This window comes from Oikopleura dioica, chromosome PAR, assembly GCF_907165135.1.
Source record: "Oikopleura dioica chromosome PAR, OKI2018_I68_1.0, whole genome shotgun sequence".
NCBI classification, from domain to species: domain Eukaryota; kingdom Metazoa; phylum Chordata; class Appendicularia; order Copelata; family Oikopleuridae; genus Oikopleura; species Oikopleura dioica.
This window is the reverse complement of record NC_137293.1, coordinates 13,223,377-13,244,812: the sequence shown is the minus strand read 5'-3', so window position 1 is coordinate 13,244,812 and position 21,436 is coordinate 13,223,377. Positions and strand designations below refer to the sequence as shown.

Here is a 21,436-nt window from a genome sequence, read left to right as displayed (position 1 = left end):
AGTCACCTGCTTGATAAGAGCAAAATAAATTAGGTCGGTTTCGTTTAACGTTTATTTCTTCGAAAATTAAATCAACAAAGATTCTGGTTATCCGTGACTTGTTACTTGTACGTTATAAAAGTAAGTAACAAATTAAAGATCAACAATATTTGTAACTATTTAACGCTGCATCAATAGAGAAAACTCCCCGGTCAGAAAATTTTCTGTAAGGTTTATTCGTCTAATATGAGATCGAAGATAAAGGTGACAGTGTGATGCGTAAAAGGTTTCAGTAAGGGAGCGTTTGATTCTGAATCGTTGTTCGTGGATTGATTGGCGCACTAGAAGAGACGAACAACATTATTTCGGCTGTTTCAGAGAGTTGACAAAATGTCTTTAGATTGATTTGAACTTTAAGAAATTAACCCCTGAAATATGTTAAGATGATATTGTCAACAGTTCCTGAAGTCTGTCTGGCAAGTTGGGCAGCGCTTCCTGTTGTAAAGGCGCTGGTTGAAACGGGGATCGTATGCACGAGCCCGCACGACGTGTGCCGGTCCTTGGTTAAATTGGGGAGGAAAGTACAGATTATGGCGGGGTGGAGGATTTGCTGGTGGATTGACGGCAACATTTGCCACTGGGGCCGCAGCGTTGTTGTCTCCTAGAATAAGCTACGAAAATATTTTCAAACCCTTCTTACCTGCTGCACGGGCAGCCGGTGGTTGAGGAACGACAGCAGCGGGTCTTTGTTGCCGAAAGAGAAGATAACGATTGGCCGCATTTCGTACCTCTTGTTCCAATCTTCGTCTCTCTTGTCGAACCTCTTCTGCATCTCGTCGTAACTGATCTCGTCGGTTTACTCCATCAGGGACTCCTGCGCCATTGAAGAGAGCATTGTCTGCTTGGCCATTCATAGGCGCATCATCTGTTCATGGTTCTGCCTTGTTATTAACAAATTTATCAACAGAAAAAAGAACCGTTCCTAGGACTCTGTCAATGCAGTCCTTGCAGAATCGATGGCCACAGCTCGAAAGGCACACCATGTGCTTTTCCTCCGTGCCACAGATCTCCTTGCAAATCGGGCACTCGAACTCTCCAACTTGTCCTGGTTTTTCTTCGGGCTTGGGCTCAACTTTTTTGTAGCAGACTTCGAATGTTCGGATTCGTTCGTGCGCCTTGTCGAGCGATTTTTCATTCTCGTCAATCCTCTTGGAGAGTTTCTTGTAAGCATTGTCCAAGACGTCTTTCTTGGCAGTTTTTTGCTGAATTTCAGCATCTGTTTGAGTTTTTCACTAATTACTAAGAATATTCGAGCGAAAATAAATAAAGACCCTTCCTAGTTCGTCGATGTCTCGCTTCAGGCGTTGGCGAGCCTGACGATCAAGGAGAAGTTCTTTGTTTAAATCGGCGATCTGAAAATAATTTACTCCACGAGAAAAGCTAAAATTTGCTGATTTGAAATTTGATTTGAATTACCGTGTAGTAATCGTTCTCCATCTCCGTCAAGGATGTAGTTACGTTGTCAAGAATAGCCCGTCTACGCTCACGAAATTCTTCGATATTCCCGTTATTGTTCAGACCTGAAAATATGAGAATGAAATATTAAAAGTTATCGCTAAATTCTTACCTTGATTTTCGAGGTCTACGCTTGGCGGTGGAGGAATGTACCGGTTGGAAGGGCCAGGGATGTCGTCATTGGGAACATCTTCAATCCTCATGTCTTCGCTCGCCTCCTGAAGCCAGAAAGGTGAAAAATACCTGCTTCAAGCAAGCTGCTTGTGAATAAAAATTGCTCGATTGCGGATTAGGCGCCTTTAAATCGATGAGTCATACTTCCCTTCAATCCCCGAGAAATCTCTATTTTAACGCTCTTACCTCGATTTCAATCACCTCCGGATCCACCTTCAACCGTTTGTTCATGTTAGGCATCTCTTGTTTGACTTTCACTTTTCTCTTACACTTGCGGCTCGTCTTCTGTTTCATCTCTCAGGCGCTCGGTAAAGTTATGGTTTCTGAATCAACTTTTGGGATGAGAGATTCAACTGAGAATGATTGACTTACAAAAAATGCGAGCTTATTCCGCTAGTTCCGCGATGCCTTTTTTGAAGATTTTCTCCAGTTGAAACAGAAGTCTAGAAAAATTTGAGAAAAGGGAAGTCTCGAAATTTGCAAAAAATGTGACTGAAGTGACTGTGATCACTTCGGCGTTTCAAAAAAGGGAAAACAGGTGGCGCCATTATCAATGACCTGCGGCGCGTGCTAATCTGGTTTTGACCGGAACCTGTATTTGCATGAGTCACCCGCTTGATAAGGGCAAAATGATATAACCCAAATTGATGCAATCTTCACAACTCGAGTTCGTAACTTCTTCCATTATTGAACCAACAAAGATCCAAGTTGTCACACCTCCAATAAGTCTCGCACATCTCAGACATCGAATATTCTGTCTGAGATTATGAAAAAACTTTTATTATTACTGTTTTGCTTATCAGAGTGTGCCCGCTGTCCTGGCTCTGATTTCGAGAAAATAAGAGTAAATGGGGTTGATAAATGCGTAAAGCCCTTTATCTACGATATTTCGAACCCGATTTTTAACCGACCAAGAACCTGGTCAGACTCGGAGAAAGAATGCCAACGAGTTGCTCCAGCAGGTAATTGAGAAAACCAAATTTTTCTTTTCAAATTTTCCCAGGAAAAGATGGCCATCTTGTGTCAATTCACAGCGAGGAAGAACTGCAATCTATTCGCAATCTCTTGGGCTCAGCAGAGACAGGCAAACAGTTCTGGATCGGCTTGAGAATGAACTGTCCTACTTGCGGCTTCACCTGGTCGGACCACACTCCCGTTGACTTCGAGATCTGGCGAGATGGAGAGCCGAACAATGTCGGCGGTGTTGTTTGGGGATGAAAATTTTTAGAAGATAATCTGATTATTTTTCGATTTCCGTAGAATTTTAAGATTTTTATCTTTTTTACAGAACACTGCACTGACATGGTTGAGGGAGAGTGGAACGACAACAAATGCGATGAGCTCTCAGGTCCTGTTCCCATCAGATAAAGGATTATCTCTTTGAAACATGAATCATCCGGAAACACTGATTAGCTTACATTTGCGAGTACTACCTCGACGGAAGTCCCCATCCTGATCTACCTAATCCCCCCGCTGGAGGATGTCCATCCGGCGACTGGATTCACTATGCAGGCATGTGCTACAAGTTCAAGCTCAAAAACGGCTTCTCTGGAGATAAATACTCACGGCAAACATTCGATCAAGCTGAAAAAAGCTGCCAGACACTTGGAACTGATGCGCATTTGGCGATTCTTCCAACGGTATTTGCTATTCCAGTTTTCTGACTGATTATCTTTTTAGCCATTTCACCATGCTTTTGTTACATCTCTTGTTGATTCTGATGTTTGGATCGGAGTAATGTCTGATTCTGAGATCGGGAAGCACTTTCAATGGGCGAATTCCGAGCCACTATTGTACTCGCAATGGCGTCTGTTACACCCCACTCATCACGAAGCTGGCCCTAACCAGGATAAAGTGGCCACAGTTCTCCATCCTTATTACAAGGCAGGGGATGACTACGGTAGAATGGCGTGAAAACTGTAATACTTTAATTATTTAGCAATGCTCCCATCGGTATCGTCGATTTACCCTGGAGATTGGGAAGATGTCGCTGGAGGAGTGACAAACACTCAGTATTCCGTTTGCTCGATTCCAGCGAGCAGTTCGCTGACAAACAAGGGCTCCTATCCTGATAAATATAAACTCAACTGTACATTTGGCTACAAACCGTACTTCAGTGCATGCTACAAAGTTATTACAACTCAGGCTCTTTCATACCAGGAAGCAGATGACTTCTGTAAATCAGAAGGAAAGAACAACAATTGGAACATCAATGGAACCGCTCACTTGGCCTCCATTTGGAATCACTATGAAGACTCGTTTCTTTACTCGCAAGTTTTTGAAGCATTCGGACAAGAACTTGATGTGCCGAGGTCAATTTGGATCGGGCTTTCTGTTAATGGGGATGAAAACAATCCGAGCTTTGTCTGGGATGATAATCTACCAGTCGACTACACGAATTGGGCAGCCCATGAGCCTGGAATTCATCAAGGTTCGAGTAAATTCATCATTTATAGCAATGACGGAACCATTTCAGGAGACAACTGTGCTTTTGTTGAGAATTTTATGGAATTTCCGAAGAAATGGGAATGGAAAATGACGAACAATTGCGAGGCGAGAAAGAATTTTGTATGTAAACTTGACAAGTACACGATTACTCCTCCTGACGAAAATGCCCCATCTCACCTGGGGAGCCCTGTCGAGTGTGAAAATGGATGGACATCACTAGACGGAGGACTTGACTGCTTCAGAACTTTCGGAAAAGAAGTTGTTTATGCTGAGGCTCGTAGGAGTTGCTTGTCTTTTGATGCTTCTGTTGCTTCTGTTCATGATTTGGTAAGGAAGAATCATTGAATTTTATCCACTTTATCGCTCAGACGACGAATTTATTCGTAAAAAGCCTTCTGAGTACAGACACAGGCGCTCATTTGAAGACGGCCTGGATCGGCGCTGAAAGAACTCAAAGTGGAGCGTGGAGGTGGATGGACGGGTCAAACTTTGTCTTCTCAAATTTCGTCGTTGAAAACGACAACGAAGAAAATGCAGTTATGCTTGTGGATGGGAGATGGGAGTCTCAGGTTTTTTGATTCTATAAAAAGCGTTCCTAACTCATTTCAAGGAATCAACGGCTGTTCATGGATACATTTGCAGCAAAATGAAAAAGTTTGAGAATTGCCTCGCGACTGCTGAGATCCACCACTGTCCAGGTTCTAATTCTGGTACAACGGAACAGAGCTGCTACGGTAATTGATTGAAGGAAGCTAGAAAAGTGTAATTGAGACATTCGTAGATTTGGGCTGTTGTTGGGATACAACGAAGACTTCTCACTGCTTCAAGGCATCGGCTGACACGAGAAAGAGCTCAGAAGGACACACTGCTGGTTTTGCTGCAGGAATTACTGCCATGGTTTTTATTTTAGCGTACGCTGCAGTCGGTGGTGTTTATTTTTTTGTGTTACGAAAATAAAATATTCATGTTACCAAATGTCATCGTTCAAGGTCTTCATTCAGAGCTTTTTCTTTGAACTACTGTTTTGCCTACTTTGTAGGCTAATTGGAGCCGTTTTTGTTCATTTTAGAAAAGATCCATCCGCTGACAAGGACAAAAACGGAAGCATTCGTCAATCATCAATTCCAAATTCAATGAACAAGTTATCCACTTACGCAAAGAGAAACACACGTTTTTCCGTACGGCTGACTTGATAAAATATTATTTTCTAAAGGTAATTTGTAAATAGAAACAAAAACACAGATTTATTAAGGGCCGAGAGTAAATACAGATTGTCCAAAGGTCGAATAATACGGACGGAAGTCCCAAAACGATAGTATCATTCCCTTGTTGTGTGATCAACGTAAGACGGAGCGTTCTGGGAGAGCTTTCGGGCTGTCAAGAATTCACGCCGCGGGCGATACCGAAGTCGTTCCCAAACAAGAGCAAAGATATCGCCGATACGATATCAGACAACTGTCAAAGTTATTCTTTCTTTTCGGTGAATGGCTAATTTTTAACTCTACTTACTCTCCTTTCAATGAGAGAATTATAAGAGTGGACACAACAGAGAGTTCTTCCTGCAGCATTGTGCGAATTGGAGAACCCGCTCAGCAAATACTTGACTCAGAAAGCCCTCAACGCACGTAACATCGCTGAAGCACATCCTTAGATAATATTTATAAATATAAGACGCAGAGCTGTCCTATCGACCCAGAGAAAGGTACATAAAGAATGGCTGAAAACAATCAGCTTCGATCACGAGATAATATTTGTTGGAAACATCTACCATTCATAAAATTGTCAAGTATTTGAATTCGAAAATATTGCGTCAATGAATTTCATAACCCCGGGTTATTTTAATTGCCCTCCCCTCCTTCGCGGAAATACTCGAGAATTTATAGCAGTATCACGAGAAGCCTGTGTATTGATATTTTCTCTTACTTCCGAGTTTTTACACAGAATATTATCACCTTCTGTAAATGTGATCTACTGCTGTATGAGATAGCTTGAGCCCACAAGGGCTACCTCGCAATTTTTAAGGCGACGTCCTTGAGGTTCAAAGCCTGAGCGCGAGAAATTTTACTCCTTGTTGACATCGCGCAAATACAGAATGAGATAGAACGTTAAAAAGAAATACCTCTATTCACAGCAAAATTTATAACTGATAAATGAAAAGAGAAGGCTGAAAATCAGAGATTTCTCTTTTTCCCATCAATGTGTGCTTAGCAACTCAATGTTAGGGGTAAAGTTGTCATAACATTTAAATAGCTGCGATTCCTTAATTCCTAAATCTGTGAAAATATTTGCACTCGAAATTCAACAAAGATTACCTGTTTTGCTGACAATGCAAATTTGTTTGGGAAAAGAAGAGAGAACTTTATGTTGTTTTTAGGAACCTCTGATGAAAAAAAGAAGATAGAGAGACAAAAAAAATGCAAGTTTGGAAAAAGTCGTTTGGGAGTCCTCAGGCTGCGATTCTTCAAATAAGTTGCATAGAAAATAGTTTCTTTAATGATTATTCGGATAGAAAAACTTATCACAGCCATTGCATTATTGAATTTTTCGTCAGGGATGTTGAGGGTAGTCCTTCTTGATTTCATAATTGAAGTCATTGACATCATGTCACCTTACCACAAGTTTGTCCAGGATTATTGTTTCTTTTTGATTCAAGCAATTCTAACTCGCCCTACAAGAACCAAACTGATGTAAACCATACATAACATACTGTAACCCAGGATTACTAATGCCACAGCACCTGCTGATTGCACCATTATCTATTAGTTCTTGCAATTCAAGTTGATTAAATTTCCCAGAAGACACACAATTTGTTGAACGATTTATATTTTTTTGATTTTTTCGATTGATTTTTTGGATATCTTTGACAGTTGAGTAAATTTGCTAACGAGTGATTTTTTCATCGCCTGAGAGCGTGAAGGATCGCCTTGAAGAGCTCAGCACATCGAAAATTTGAGCGACGACGGCAATTTCTATCAGGAAAGTAATCGACAGTGCATTTTCTTAGAGAATCATTCAAATGAATTGCTCAATAAGACCGTATCTCGATCGCTTGAAAAAAGACAGTTATTACTTTGATCGGTCTCGACCGCAAAGCCGTCACGATCCGCCGATGCTTTCCGTGTAAGTACAGTTCACTAGAGTTTGACCTTCAGAATTGAATGAATTAACAATTTTTCCACAAATTTATTGAAAAACAACCGCCGCTTTTCGGCGAAAATCGAACGATAATGTAATTGCGTCAATCTTGCCACATAGAACAAAGGCGAGGAGTTCTAGTCTAAAGAAATGGTCTAACAAAAAGACAGATATTCTATTAGGCTTGTAAATAATGCGGGTTTATCCTCAGAGACAACGTATTTTGTAGGAAAACTTTGCGAAACTTCATGTCTCGCGGAAAATTTTGCAATACCTTTATTCCGCAAAGTAATCAAGTTAGAAGAGTTCACGAAACCGCACCGCCGCATAGTCGACCACTCTATTCAATGTCGACCTATCGTTACTGGGCGCATTAACGTCAGCGTAATAATTGTTTTTCGTTTCATTGTGTCTCTTCTTTTTGAATGGTTTTCGGTTTCATCCATGTTCTGCAGAATAAGACAAATCATTCATTGTGCCCGTTTTCTACTGAGCTGGCGATGGAGCAACACAGCTCCGTTTATGCTCTTTTGGATCATTCAGAGTTTGAGAGAGACCGAATCGAGAATAATAGGTTAATTTTTCTTAAGTCTTGAAATATTTGTTTTTTTAGCAAGAAGATAATTTCCTTCTTTTGATGAGATTCTATAGATGCAATTTTCAATCATTTTTTCAGTTTCCAACATAACGAAGAAGATGATTTCCTAAGAAATTTGGCCAAATCCCGCCAGCAAAGTAGAGGTAAAACTGTAAGTCCTCATGAATACTTAAAAAAAGATGCGTACTGAATTTCGACTAGGTCCAAGTCAACGGTATCTGGACGAGTCAACCATTCTGCCAAAAAGTTGCTCTCAAACCGCGACCGCCGTCAGCAAGCAGCTTGGGATTTGCCAGGTTTGCTCGCGAATTAATTATTTTTCAATGATCTGAAGTGCCCCTTACACAATTAATTCACTGATGTTTAAAATCGTTCTTCTCATGTTGGTATAACCTGGCTGGGTTTCATCCGAACTTCCTGAACACCTTAGACCCTATTGTTCAAAATAATATTCTTCTGAATAATTGAGTTTTCGTAATCTACAACAGCCGGGTTCCTTTTGGGCTTCCGGGGCTATTCACTGCTGAAAGAGTCGAATCAGCATTATATTTATCGTCTCATTAGAATACTTCTTTGATTATTTATGGAAGTGTTATTTATTCTCCTTCTTTGACCATTGTTTTTTGATAGACGAATCGAAGAAACTTCTATTTCTTGAAATCTACAGTAGCCTGTTTACTTACAAATTTCTGATAAGCTGGGCTGTCACGTAACGTGACATTTAAAAGCCATTTCTAGCAAATCAAATTTGATTAGAGCTTCTGTATTTGGAAGCATTTCGCGTTTCTATTATCCGGCCCAATTGAAACTTTCACGTCAAATGAAGGCTACCGTTCCGATTTTACTTGACTTTTATTTGACCTTCTCAAGAGTTCGCCCAATAATATTCCAATTTTTGAAAAAATATCTTTGTTGTTGTTGGTACTCTTCTATGTCTCCCAAAGCCCGCTTTTTTCGGGCAAGTATCCTATAAAGATTCAGGGTTCCTAAGATAGTGAGAAGGAGAATATTACTCAAAGGATCATTCTCAAGAATGCCTCAATAAATTAACTTAAGCTCTTGAATCACTTCCTTTCAATATAGATTTTTGAGATTCTCCTACAGAAGAATCTCCGCCCGGTGAAACATGGTAGTCGCTCGCCTTGACATAGAAGGTAAAAGGGTCAATGCACTGCTGGAAACACTCTCCCACTGAGACTCTAGCTCCTGGGAATAAAAGACAACAATTCTAGTTTCTAGCTGCTGCTTCTACTTTATTCGAGAGACAACTGACCAGCCGAGACTGGCACTGCGCGCGCAACGTCCCACTGATCAGTATCAAAGTTCAACGGGTTCGCCCGGAATGCGCTAACCCTTTACCTCCCCTTGATACAGAACAGTGCGACAATAAGTAAGATACAGGTAGAATGTCCCTTTCGGGCTCGAAGGAAACATCAGTAGAGTTGGGACAGTCGGCAGCAGATTTTTGAAGAGATTTTTGTACGGTGATGAAGCAGCAAACATTTTTGATCCTAAGCAGTAGACAACTTCCAATCCCCAAAAAGCATCAGAAAACCCAATTGCCAACACTAGCCTTCGTACTTTTTCTTCGTAGAATCCAGCGAGAGGCGAGATGGACGGAGAAAATTCCGCTTGGGGCAAGGAGTAGACGGATTGGGAGTAGACCTTTGGGGTTTTGGCGAAGCCAGGATCAGGAGCGAAGATGGGATCAGAGATGTTGACTCCGTCGCCGAGCCAGATTTTGGAGCTTCGAATAGAGGCTTTGGCGGAGCGATCGGAGGGAGAGAAGATGGGATCTTTTCGGGCGGCTTGGGCTTGCATGACCGAGATTGTGACTCGATACCCTTACCTCCCCTAGTCACATGATCGTTCTGCTTTATTTTCGACTTGAAGTTTTTGATCAAGTGTGGCCATTCGGTCGAGTCCAGATTTTGATCGTAGTCATCAGCGGAAGAAACTCTTTCCTCGATCGCGGCGACATGGGAACGATGAATAAGGTCGACGGTGTGGTTTGCGTTTTCGACGAGGCAGACCTGCTGGCTGGTAGATTTGAGGGTGGAGGGGCCACTCCATTTTGCGTTAGAGTTTTTGGCCTCTCCGGCGAATGGGCGTAGCTTGACAACTTGGAGTTTCAGTTTCGAAGCTTTGGTGAACTCGAACTGGACGTTTCCAAGTAAATTGTTTATCGAGTAGGAGGAGATATTGCTGTTGCGCAAAAAATCTCGTCCCAAGAGTGCTGGGCGGCATTGGCCATCCATCACAGTTGCGGCGAGCTCAAACTGAGGGCCTTTGTCGAATCTAACCTTGCAGAAGAGGGTTCCCCTTGGAGTTTCAGCTACTCCGCTAATACCGGCTACATCGTGGTTTGGAGCGCTCAAATTGCGTAGCACGTTTTGGGGGATGGCATGCGAAGGTAGAATTGTTGAATATGCGCCAGTATCGAATTCGATGTTGCAGTCGAACGAATCTTGTCCTGACTGAAATGTGGCGCGTAGAAAATATCCAGGGCGAAATTCGACCTTCTCGGTCAGGTGCACTGGAATTGCAGAGAAGAGGGCATGGACATCGGCGAAATTATCGGGTTCCACATTGTAGTGGCTTTTACGCTGCATTTGGTCGGGCTTTTCGGACTTCTCGTCCTTTTTCTGCGCAGAATTCGGGTCCCGATTGTGCCAAGAGCGTTTACCCTCGCCATGTTTTCCATAACCTTGCTTCTGTTTGTTGTTGGATCCGGGTTGAGTTTTGTTGACGTTGATGACATCTGAAGAAACGCGGTTTCGGCGACTGGTCTCGGCTTTGAGTGCGAGGTCATTTAGCGTGAAGGTTTTGTCGATGGAGGTCAGAAGAGCATTGTAAGTGTCGGGCTCCTGGTCTCGGAGGGCTCTGACAGCGAACATTGTTGCCCATGCTTCGTGGATATCTTCCACATTTGGCTCAGCATCGTTGTTAGCGGCTTTGAAGGTTTCGAGAAACGCGGCTTTTGCCTCAGCAAGTTTTGTAGCTAGTTCGGATGTAAAATGAGTCACGGGGCGAGATCGGTCAAAAACGATGTCGCTGACATCGAGCATCAGTAGAAAATGCGAGATTTTTGGGCCATAGTGCTTTTTGAGAAGCCCGATGGCGGCGTCGACGTCGTCACAGGCGCGGAGATCGTTACCGATAAATCGGGCGACGTTCGGAGCTAGTTTGCTGGTAAGAGCGTTGAGGAATATTTTTTCGTCGCCGTCGCGGCGTAGATGACTGTCTTTGAATACCCTCATCGCTGTTATAAAATCCACAAACTGGCCGGGGCTATTCCCTTTGAAGGGCTGGATTGACGCGAAGCTTTTGTAGAACAAGTTGCATATGTGCTGCTCGCGCTGGTCGTATTCCCTGTTGGAATTTTCGGCCGGTGGATTGGCGTATTTGCGTTTTCGGACGAGTTCCTTGTAGTGCAAGAATAGCTCACGTTCTTTTTGGAGCTGTTCTTCCTTCATCGTCTGTAGTGCTTTATCAGTCGGAGCGGATTTGAGCTTCTTGTTGAGATCAGCGATGAAGTCGGCGATTTGTTCCAGGGCGCCGTCGCATCTTTCGACGGTTTCGGGGAGATTAGGCATCTCCGAGATGTACTAGAACGGGCGAATCACTGATTTCGAGGATTTCTACCTTGACCGACCCGTTTCTCAAAGACAAGAATTGTCTAGGAGAAATTTACGGGGTTTGAAGCGCGTATGAAGATTCAATAGCGGTCGTAGCAGTTGATTGATGTCGTAACTTGGCGGGAGATGTGCGATTTGGAAGAGCTGCCGGGCTAAGAAAGGCCGATTTACTGCTTTCGAGCGAAATTACCTCGACCGGTCCGACTAACTGAGACTTTTGAGGGTCAAAGTTAGATAACGGACTTGGAGAGCGCGAAATGTCGTTGAAAATAGGCGTCAGCGGCGGCGCGAGATCGAAATCGCAGCGGTTGCTCAAGTTGACGTGGCAAAACGGTTGGCGCGGCGGTACTTTTCCACACGCGGCGAATACCGGAAGTAAGTACACGAGTGCTGATCCAGGTTCGTAACGGCCTTGGGCGGAGAAAACGCTGGACAGGGTAGAAGACGATCAAAAGTTGGGTAGGGTGGGTGGTATTTGTCGAATCGTAGGGTACTCAGCTGATTTTGGAGAATTTCGGGCGATAAGATGGATGTGTCGAGCGGTAGACAAGGTGGAGGGTTGAAGGTGTAAGTTCTGGGGCCGCGGGAGTTCTCTATGTCGAATGAAGCGTAGTCTCTGACACCACTAAAAGGGTCAATGCACTGCTGGAAACACTCTCCCACTGAGACTCTAGCTCCTGGGAATAAAAGACAACAATTCTAGTTTCTAGCTGCTGCTTCTACTTTATTCGAGAGACAACTCACCAGCCGAGACTGGCACTGCGCGCGCAACGTCCCACTGATCAGTATCAAAGTTCAACGGGTTCGCCCGGAATGCGCTAACCCTTTAAAGGTGTTTCTTGACACGCGGTAGAATCCGTTTTCGTGTGAGCTCCGAACTTCCGCCATCTTTTCATCATTAACCCTGGCTAATCTGGCGAAGCTGTTAGCATAGCTAATCTTTTTCGGCAAATTTTTCCACTCGTCCGCGTTGCTTTGAAATCGCCGAAAAAGACGAAGGACAAAAGACGTTCTCTCTACGTCACTAGGGTATTTAGCAGCTATTAAGAAAACAAGAAGCCATCTCTAAGGCCTGTTTAATCGGAACGGATCTTCAAGTTCTTTTTCGATGCACTTGTTAAAATGTCACGACAGATTGACTTATCGTCCTTATCTTGCGCTACTGGTTTTTTGGCGAGGTAGACTTTGAACAGCGAATTTACGCATATGTCTGATGCAAGCATTGATAAGTATCTGACAGGTCTTTGGCAGATTACAGCTCGGCTCACACCATTTTACGTAAATAGAAATAACCAGACACAACGTAACTTCATAACACAGTTCCCTTTCGAGTCTCAAATTTTAGTTTTTAGAAGTGAAAAAATTTCCTTTTGAATGAAAAGGTAGACATGGAACAGGACTACCTCAATTTGGCATATTAACCACCTGCGGAAATAGTTTTCCATAAAAGTTTTGTCCGTTCTAGCTTCAAGAGCCGGAATGGTTTTATGAAAATCTCCAAATCGCTACGCACTTTCTTCTTTGAACTTGAAGTGGGGTACTTCTGGGGTAATACTATTTGATTTGTTCACATTCTTTTGCGTGACAATTTCGAGATCTCTAACCCTTGACAGCCTCATATTTGTCGAGAAATAACCATCCGAAAGTAATTATCGTTGTTACAACAGTGATTTGAAGGACTCCCAGGAAGATTAAGTCTTCTTTTTTAATTTTGCGTTATTTTAATTATAAAGATTTAACTCACGTTGCAAAAGATCCTGTTATGTAGATTTTATAGAGGTTATGCTCTTTTAGAGGCGCCAGTGTCCGTCCTTGACTTGCCCCGAGGCGAGCGAGGTTCAGGGACGTTGTATCACTGGGAAAACAGGCTGACACCTGTGAGCCGCAAAAATGCCAAATAAATACAACATAAGGTGCGTTATCGACAGACACAGATTTACTGACCTATCATTTTTATTCTCACCCTGGCAAGCTGTTTTTGCGATTGATAATTGTCCCATAAACGATTTAACAAATTTTATCGTAAAAAAGCTTAGCAACGTAACCAAAATAACAAAGTGAAAATAAAAGTTATAACTTAGGGTTAGCCTTATAAGCAAAAAATTCTTATGCTGCATCCTTATGCCGCATAAGTTATGCGTAGTTAATTATTTTATAGTAAAGCCTTGACCGTCAAGGACTGAGCTAAAAAACTTCAATTGTTCAACTTGAATTCTTCCCAAGTCTATAAGAAGTCAATTATTACTGGTAATTATGTTTAAATGTATAACCGTGTGTTTTCACTCGAAAGGGAGAGAGTTCCTGCCCCTCGTTTGGCCTTCATCCCGAATAGTCCCGAATTTGAAAAGCTCCTGGTTATATTATGAGCTCTATATTACTTTTATGCTTATGACATAACTGAAGACTTTCGTGACTTTGAATTTGATTGTGTAAGAAATTGGCGCACGTAAAATTATTTGCGGTAGAATACCGCGGCGCTCATGAGCTTCAAATCTAAACGACCACACAAAAATCTTAAGTTAATCTCTTCAGATCCAAAAGTTGTGCGGACTTATCAACGCTCAAGGATAGTTTATGCAAAAAATATTTTTGTTTTTTGACACCTGAAATCAAGGAAGAGAACTTCTTGCGAAAATGACAATGTACATTTCCAGTTTTTACCGAAAAATTCAAAATGAATTTCACCAAAAAGAAAAACCCTCGCGTCTGATGCAGAGTTATGAGTACTTTGATAAACTGAAAAAGCCGAGAACCGAGCAGTCGTCGAAACGGCAACATTACTCCCGACCGGTTACCACGACGCGCGAGCAAGCGAATCAACTTTCCCCTAGTCCATACGAAAGGCTAAATTCTCCAGCTGAATATACGACAAACAACAGAGGAAGCTACAATTACAATACTAGCTCGAACAATCCTATGGCTGTAAGCATCGACAGGAAGAATCAATCAAACATTTTACGCAGGTCAATGGAAAGACCGAACCGTCTCTCAGGAGCGAATCCTCGACGGATCTCAACCGGCGACACCCACAGAAGTAGATCACAGTTGAGATCAGACTCTGAAACTCGAAAAATGAGCATGCACAGCAGCACGAATACCAGGAAGAACTCTAGGAAGAACTCATCAGTGGAGCAGAATGGGAAGCTGACAAGCAAGCGACTTCAAACGATCAAGTCAAATAAATCTACTGAAGGGTCCAAGACGAAGGTACTTTGATTTTGTCAAAACACATCAAAAAATCAATAGACTCATCTCAAAAATGGAAGCTGAGCATTTTTCGTATTCGCTTTGATGTGACAACTAGCAAACACTTAAATTGTTAAAGAATAAACGCCATAACGAGTTAATTTTGCACAGCTAACCGTTCTGAGAATGATCAAGTTCACAAACGTGCTCAAGAAATAAACAATAATCTTCAGGACTCAGAAGGAGACCCAGTGGAGAATGAAGATCTTTACGTCACGGAAGGCATCGACGACGCTTTTTACAGGTACGTTTTAAATGACCCAGAAATATATTCTATGCACCGAGTATTACCCATTTGACTTCTGAAACATCAAAGTCATCGGAGACACTATTGACAAATATCGACACTTTCGAGTTTGTTTGGTATCGAGAAATTTGTGTCAGAGTGTAATAGAGGCTATTCGCATTCACCTTGGTCTGTCTTCGAGAAAGATCTCTGCCAGTTCAAACTGAATTTAACCCCGTTCGTCAAAGCTCCGTCGTCAAACATGCTCGAAAAGGCGTGTGTTAGTTCTAACACAGCTTATATTGTCAAAAGACGGTTATAATTCAGCTTTTGAGTTTGAATGGGTTATTATTGAAATTATTATTTCAAATAATTGTTCAGACGCATTCGCTCTTGGGTTTCCGAAGTTGACAAGTGTTTGCGCAGCGGCGACTTTGACCGAAAAGTCGTCATGGATCCATCCGAAATGGACTATCCCGAGGACCCTCCTTATTCGCGCGAAACGTCGGACGGCCTCAACTTCCGCCCCGGCAACCATCATACAGTAACTGTTGTTATTGCGGACGATGGGTCTTAATCTTCTTCAAAGCTTCGTTAGATTTCTACTTTTATCAGCATTCTGTCTTTTATTCAATAGTCAAAACTTAACTTTCAACTATCAAGGTACTGTCTGTACTTCTTCAAGCTATCCTCAAGTTCATAAACCGATTTTAGCTTTTTATAAATTTCATTACTCTCCAGAAAACTTTCACTTCTTTCTGTCTATCGAGATTTTTTATAAGTTCATATCAACACGCGTCAAATGCCAATCTTCTCTTTATGCGAACACAAAAATCGCATTCCTGTAATCTCTGTAAATAATAGCTGAACATACTGTTTAAAACGACAACAATACAATACTATTAAAACAAGCTCAAGAAGCTTTTCTCACATGTGGTCTTGTGACCGTGTCCTCTTTATCGTAGGAAATACAAGTGATTGAAAACATATTTAACCAGCAGTTCATTATTGATCATTATCACATCTTTATCCTTATCTCAGCCAGATGGCTTTTGATAAGGCCCTCATCATAGGGGTTTTCCGGAAGTGCTCTTACGTAACATGTTACTTGAGGTTATAAGTGATTTTATTGAACAATTTTAATTATAAAATTGGCAAATTTTATAATCAAAAAATCATAGAATGCTTCTCATGAGAGCGATGCTGCGTCGCAGTTTCGATTTTCCTGAAATCTTTTTGTGTTTCAATAATCCTTCCGACTAATTGTCCATTTTTTTATATTTAGAATTGAATAAAAACACACTTTTCACGAGATTTTTTAACGAAAAATCTTGCTGTGTCATAAAATGAGCTAGAGTTCATGGGCTGTTTAGGATTTACAGAAGAGCCCATAATGGACTATTGAATTATCGTGTCGTTATGGCCAGTGAGAGTCATTGGCTTTCTCTTATCGCCGTTTCGGGAGTCTCAAGAGCTCTCCCGTCGTCAAACTGTCGCCATGACGGTAGTATTTATTTTTTATTCTTGAATTTTCTCAAGTTCAAAGTCAAAGGCGCTTATTAAAATTTATCGTCAAATCGGATCCAATAAATGTCAGAGTAATGATGAGAAATGATTGCAAGCGCCAAATGTAACATCATTAATGTTTCAAGTTTTCCGATGGAATCAAGGAAGAAAATTCAGAATTATCTCTGCTTCAGGTGGAAACTGAAGTACACGAATTGATGCTAGACACTTATGTTCATATAAATATATATAATATATTTTGATTAAAATGTATAAGCTACAAGTAGAAGATCGTCGGAGAATTGATGAAATCCCCCGGGAACAAACGCGTCTATTGCCAATATAATATAGGTGACATTCTGAGTGAAGAGCATTCTCCTTTGAGATGTCATGACCAAACTTCCATCGCCTCAAATGACGATTCTCATTAAAAAAATGACCGAAGAAAGCATCACCAAACTTTGGCTGTCCCTTCTTTCAAACTTTAGTCAGAAAACTAAATCAAGAATCAACGAGCACATCAATGAGTTGCACTCAAGATCACTAACCGCACTGCTGAAAACAGAAAGACCCACGTTGAAAATCAGAAATTTATGTTGGACATGAGTTTAACTATGATGAGAACAGTTGTGCCTTCAATAAAATAGCGAGGCCTTAATAAGAAACCTAAACTTAATTTTGAAAGATAGCATTAGCAGTTCATTTAAAATTCGAACAACGTTGGTCAAACAAGCAAAAGTAAAAAGCTCTTGAAAATTAAAGGAAAAGGAGACTTGACTACTGCAAGTAAATTCTGTTACTCGTGCGCCTCCGTTTAATATTTATAGAGAATTAATTCATCTGTTTCTTCACGCTCATCACAGAATTCTTTGACTAGGTAGATTTGCTCCAAAGAGCAAAACAAAAAGACAGTTTCAAGAAAAAGCCAAAAGAGAAGACATGCGTTTCTTGTGGAGTTTTATGTTTCTGCTTTTGGTAATTTTAACCTTGATTTTTCAGAAATGTAGAATAAAAATTTGCGCGTTACGAATCGTACGCGCCGAACTTTAGACTTCCTAATTTAATTCAGCGCATTCAGGGCGTTTCTGTATCTGGATTCTCGCGAAGGCAAAAGTATTTACTGACTTGTCGATATTGCGAAAAGACTAATCATAAGGAACGGTTGATATTTTTAAATAAGAGAATCAGAAACAAAGAAGGGTAAGACCTAAATAATCGTTGTAGGTTGCCCCTTAATTTTTAATCCCATTCAAAAATGGTCAATTAATGAAATTCTCATTTTCTTATCAACCTTGAAATGAGGCAAGAACATGTCAAAAACTCGCTCGCACCACTTTTTGCCAAGACCTGGAAGAAATCTACGCAAATCTGCGTCTCCTCGGCTGAACCACTCTCAACAATCAACAAAAAAAAAAACACTTTTTAATGAACTCATTCTTAATTTTATTTACAGAAAATATACACTTGTACGAATAAATCAATCGTATTTCTTTACAAAAAGCAACTCGTCGCAACTTGATTCACGGCTTTCCTCGCTGCTTTCAAAAGGGAGGCTACGTTGCGAACTGGAGACGTTTCAATTGAGAAGAGGGAGCTAAAGTCTTCGCAGTTTATAGAACATCCTCTGCGTTCCAGTAGATATTCAACGTAGCTCTTGAATTTGACAAATTGATGGCCATGGTCTTTGTTCGAAGTTTCTTTGCTGAATTTTTAAGTGAGCATTAACGTCAATTATAATTTGCAGAGGTCGAGAAATAAACTTTCATCAAGAATCGATTAAAGAAAATACAATTCAAATGATTGAATAAGCAAGTTAATCGAAACGAGAAAAGCATGAGTGACACAAATAACTAGACGTTTTGACGTGCATGATCGACGAGTTACCTTTTAAATACTTCAACAGCATAGCGCAGCTTCACGTTTGTGTCGAGCAGGCACAGCATTCTACCGGGCAAGAATCGCCCTTTACTGGGACTTACCTCCGAATCCGAACGAGCGAGTTGAGAAGAACTGTTCAGTTTTTCTCCCCTTCTCATTGCCGATTTAATTGCTGCAAATGCATCTGCAGAACATTGCCCAGATACTGGCTCCACGGCAGTAAGAAGATCATCTGTAACGCGGTCCAATTCTTTTCCGATCTAATCAAAAAATTAAAACGCGGTTTGTCGAAGACCCTTGTTTTTAGGCGACAAAAACTGTCCTTCATTTTGGAACACAAGTCGCATAATTCACAAAGGTCTTAATTTAATAATTTTTGTCAAATATATGCAATTTTAAAGGACAATTCAGAATTTAAAGCTTTTGGAAGAACACCGGAAAATTTAAATTTTCAAAGGTCGGAAATTTTGACACCTTGTTTTTAAAAAATTTTTGACGTGTATTTTGTGCACGTTTGCTAACAAGATCGTACGGTGAGAATCATATCGAGCTTGAGTTTAGCTGAACCGCAAGGAAGTTCTGTAGAATTTCATGCATTTTAGAATTCTGAATAAATTCCGAGTCATATTATTCTTTCCGGAAAGCTGTTGGTTACATTCGTAGAGAACTGGCTTGTCCTCCTGTCCTCTAGTTACTGAGTTAATGGCCGATTAGGTAAATTAGTGACTGTTTAATAATAAATAAACAAGACAAACACTGTTTTGTTATTACGAGATCGACCCTGCTAATTGCTGTTTTTTGTCTTTTAGATTCTAACCACGGTATTCGGAATGTTAGTCATGACCGGAAGATTTTGCGGCAGTTTAGTAGCGGTATCTCAAAAATTAATAGCAGTTACATTTTTCTCAAAATTGTTTTGAGGCGTTTTTAAATATCTATGTCCTTCCAAGTAGCAAAATTAAAAGCAAGAGAGTATTGAAATTAATATAAAATCAAATCTCACCTCAAGAGAGCATCTCGGCCGCAAGTACTCGCCAAGTTGGTACACTCTGATTGCCAATTCACACGCTGGTGAATTTTGAGGCATCCTAATCAAATCACAAGGGACCTTGTTTTTTGACAAATTGCACTCGAAGGGAGCGCTTTCGAAAATCTCCACGGCTCGGTTGAACTTTTCAACTGCCACGCTCTCGTTGGAGACGAGCAAAAGTGAGTCCTGGAAAGTGTTAGAATTTTTAGGGCCGTACTTTGTCGGCGAGCAAAAGCCCTCAACAGTGTTATCGATTTGAGGTAATTCGTCAACAATGCCTCGATCACTGCAAGGCGTAAATATCAAGTCCTTTAATTTGTTAAGTTGCTTTTGCCACTTTGTTTCGTACGCGTCTTTGCCGCATGCGTCAAAAACCATGGCGGCAGTGTTCGCAAATTCTAAATAAAAATCCTCCGCAGAGCGAATTCGCTTGTAGCGAAGATTCTTGCAGGGCAAACTTTCGACGACATAGATACAGCTTCGATCGCCCTTTCCAGCGGCGGCCAGTCGGCTAGAAAATTTCTAGTTAGAAAATGACAAAATTGTGGACTCGGTTGATCATAATCTGATTCGCGAACGTGCTCAAGTTTGTTTTCACTGCCAAATTCGCGGTTGAGAGATTTTTTGATCACATTAGCTTAAGAAAATTAACACACCTGAATTCACTAGCAATCTCGTTATACTTGAACACAATCTCCGTCCGGCGGCAGCTTCCGCTCGCGAGACGGCCTAACTCGGGGGTGGTGCAGATTGCGAAGTGCTTCAAATCGCATTCTCCTGCGCTCGGTTACACAAGCGACGCCTTACGAGTACGTAATCGATAAATTCTCGACACGTTCTGAACTTTCAATAATGTTTACCGTGACGGTTTTGATTTGTAACCGGTCCTTTGCGTCCATAAAGATTGTACATCCAATTATAGGGGCATTTTTGTGGGAGTTGTGGCCGTTCATACTCATCGCTGAACATAGGAGTTGAGGTAATAGCTTCGGACGTAGTTGTTGGCGGAGGAGAGGTTGTTGTTGTTGAAGTCGTTGTCGGCTCGTCAGTCGTGTAGGCAGTGCTCGTCGTGCCCGTGGTATCGGTGTGTGTCCACCACTCTGTTGTTGTTGATGTTCCAAGTTCTTCTGTTGAAGTGTAAGAGTCTTCTGTTTCATAGTTCTCAGTCGTCGTTGTGGTTGTGGTTGTAGTTGTTGTGGTACTAGTAGTTGTGGTTGTTTGAGCGGTGGTAGATGTGCTTGTCGTTGTACTAGTTGTTGTAGTAGTTGTTTTGGTTGTGGTTGTGGTTGTTATTGAGATTACAGATGTTGTTGTTTTCTGTGTAGTTGTTATTGTTGTCGATGTAGTTGTCTTGGTCGTTGTAGTCGTAGAAGTTGTTGTTGAATATTTAGAAAAGTTTTTCCCCGGTTTATTTCCGGTTATTGCTCCCGGACGTTTATTTTCTCCGGAACTTGCAATCGTTGGTTGAATTGTTTCTTGAGCGGCAGTGCTTGTCTCTGGAAGTTGCGACTGAATATTCAATTTGTACAATTTGACAGTTTCGTTTATTGATTCTGCGATAATCTGACGCCAATAATTGATCAGTTTTAAAGCTCACCTTGATTTTTTGAATAGCTTCTTGCCACTTCCATCCGAAGTTCGGGACGCATCTTCTGAGAGTATGTGCCAGTTCAAAGTCAAGTCGATCGACTATGCCATGGATCGTGTTATCACTAAATACCGCGGTTTAGATCTTTGATGGCGAAAAAATCATCGTGTGGCTCGTGAACTTCCTCTGACATAATCAATGTTAGAATGGGAATTAAAGTGGTCTAGACTCCGGAAGATTTCAAGAGCAAGTTAATTTCTACGTGGAAAGGTTTATGTGACCGAAAGTAAACCATGTTCTTGCAGCATTAAGCCGTGTTGAACAAGAGAAAATCCCACACTTGGATAAAAGCTTTCATCAAAAATTTTTGGAGTTTTTTTTTTGTTTTAAACTTTCAATAAAACTTTGTAACAACTTATTTTGGCAATAAGATAATGCTTGGTAGATGGGGCGAAAGCGAATTCAAGACACTTAG

At 41.3% G+C, this 21,436-nt stretch overlaps 4 protein-coding genes across 6 annotated transcripts; 3 read left to right on the top strand and 1 right to left on the bottom strand.

Annotated features, from left to right (window-relative positions):
- Positions 1 to 191: 191 nt before the first annotated feature.
- Positions 192 to 2,156, bottom strand: LOC145703185 (uncharacterized). Of its 3 annotated transcripts, none has more exons than XM_081780508.1 (7): positions 2,041 to 2,156; positions 1,855 to 1,991; positions 1,607 to 1,712; positions 1,456 to 1,559; positions 1,318 to 1,391; positions 680 to 1,257; positions 192 to 640 (listed from the first exon to the last, which is right to left on the bottom strand). In XM_081780508.1, exons 2-6 carry the CDS (start codon positions 1,960 to 1,962, stop codon positions 909 to 911), a joined length of 741 nt encoding a protein of 246 aa, XP_081636634.1. In that variant the 5' UTR covers positions 1,963 to 1,991; positions 2,041 to 2,156; the 3' UTR covers positions 192 to 640; positions 680 to 908. The 3 variants fall into 3 exon arrangements, with proteins under 3 accessions (XP_081636634.1, XP_081636636.1, XP_081636635.1); XM_081780510.1 differs by having other exon boundaries at positions 192 to 637; XM_081780509.1 differs by having other exon boundaries at positions 1,855 to 2,000; positions 2,041 to 2,139.
- Positions 2,157 to 2,434: 278 nt separating this feature from the next.
- On the top strand, positions 2,435 to 2,886 carry LOC145701952 (snaclec VP12 subunit B-like). The gene is made up of 2 exons (XM_081779164.1): positions 2,435 to 2,630; positions 2,672 to 2,886. The coding sequence occupies exons 1-2, from the start codon at positions 2,435 to 2,437 to the stop codon at positions 2,884 to 2,886; spliced, it is 411 nt and encodes a 136-aa protein (XP_081635290.1).
- Positions 2,887 to 2,960: 74 nt separating this feature from the next.
- LOC145701951 (C-type mannose receptor 2-like) lies at positions 2,961 to 5,073 on the top strand. Its single transcript, XM_081779162.1, has 8 exons — positions 2,961 to 3,016; positions 3,082 to 3,308; positions 3,349 to 3,568; positions 3,608 to 4,099; positions 4,145 to 4,443; positions 4,485 to 4,685; positions 4,727 to 4,850; positions 4,898 to 5,073. Exons 1-8 carry the CDS (start codon positions 2,971 to 2,973, stop codon positions 5,071 to 5,073), a joined length of 1,785 nt encoding a protein of 594 aa, XP_081635288.1. The 5' UTR covers positions 2,961 to 2,970.
- Positions 5,074 to 7,132: 2,059 nt separating this feature from the next.
- LOC145701950 (uncharacterized) lies at positions 7,133 to 15,861 on the top strand. Its single transcript, XM_081779161.1, has 7 exons — positions 7,133 to 7,236; positions 7,928 to 8,000; positions 8,051 to 8,145; positions 14,020 to 14,053; positions 14,233 to 14,694; positions 14,907 to 14,977; positions 15,341 to 15,861. Exons 1-7 carry the CDS (start codon positions 7,133 to 7,135, stop codon positions 15,534 to 15,536), a joined length of 1,035 nt encoding a protein of 344 aa, XP_081635287.1. The 3' UTR covers positions 15,537 to 15,861.
- Positions 15,862 to 21,436: the final 5,575 nt, after the last annotated feature.

Excerpts from the sequence above, each read along its gene's own strand:
- LOC145701952 (XM_081779164.1), top strand. The coding sequence starts at position 2,435 with ATGAAAAAACTTTTATTATTACTGTTTTGCTTATCAGAGTGTGCCCGC. Across the intron at positions 2,631-2,671 it reads CCAACGAGTTGCTCCAGCAG|GAAAAGATGGCCATCTTGTG; the intron begins GTAATTGAGAAA and ends AAATTTTCCCAG.
- LOC145703185 (XM_081780508.1), bottom strand. The coding sequence starts at position 1,962 with ATGAAACAGAAGACGAGCCGCAAGTGTAAGAGAAAAGTGAAAGTCAAA. Across the intron at positions 1,713-1,854 it reads CGGAGGTGATTGAAATCGAG|GAGGCGAGCGAAGACATGAG; the intron begins GTAAGAGCGTTA and ends TTCTGGCTTCAG. Across the intron at positions 1,392-1,455 it reads TGGAGAACGATTACTACACG|ATCGCCGATTTAAACAAAGA; the intron begins GTAATTCAAATC and ends AATTATTTTCAG.
- LOC145701951 (XM_081779162.1), top strand. The coding sequence starts at position 2,971 with ATGGTTGAGGGAGAGTGGAACGACAACAAATGCGATGAGCTCTCAG. Across the intron at positions 3,309-3,348 it reads ATTTGGCGATTCTTCCAACG|CCATTTCACCATGCTTTTGT; the intron begins GTATTTGCTATT and ends TTATCTTTTTAG. Across the intron at positions 3,569-3,607 it reads CAAGGCAGGGGATGACTACG|CAATGCTCCCATCGGTATCG; the intron begins GTAGAATGGCGT and ends TTAATTATTTAG.
- LOC145701950 (XM_081779161.1), top strand. The coding sequence starts at position 7,133 with ATGAATTGCTCAATAAGACCGTATCTCGATCGCTTGAAAAAAGACAGT. Across the intron at positions 8,001-8,050 it reads AGCAAAGTAGAGGTAAAACT|GTCCAAGTCAACGGTATCTG; the intron begins GTAAGTCCTCAT and ends AATTTCGACTAG. Across the intron at positions 8,146-14,019 it reads AGCAGCTTGGGATTTGCCAG|ATCCAAAAGTTGTGCGGACT; the intron begins GTTTGCTCGCGA and ends TAATCTCTTCAG.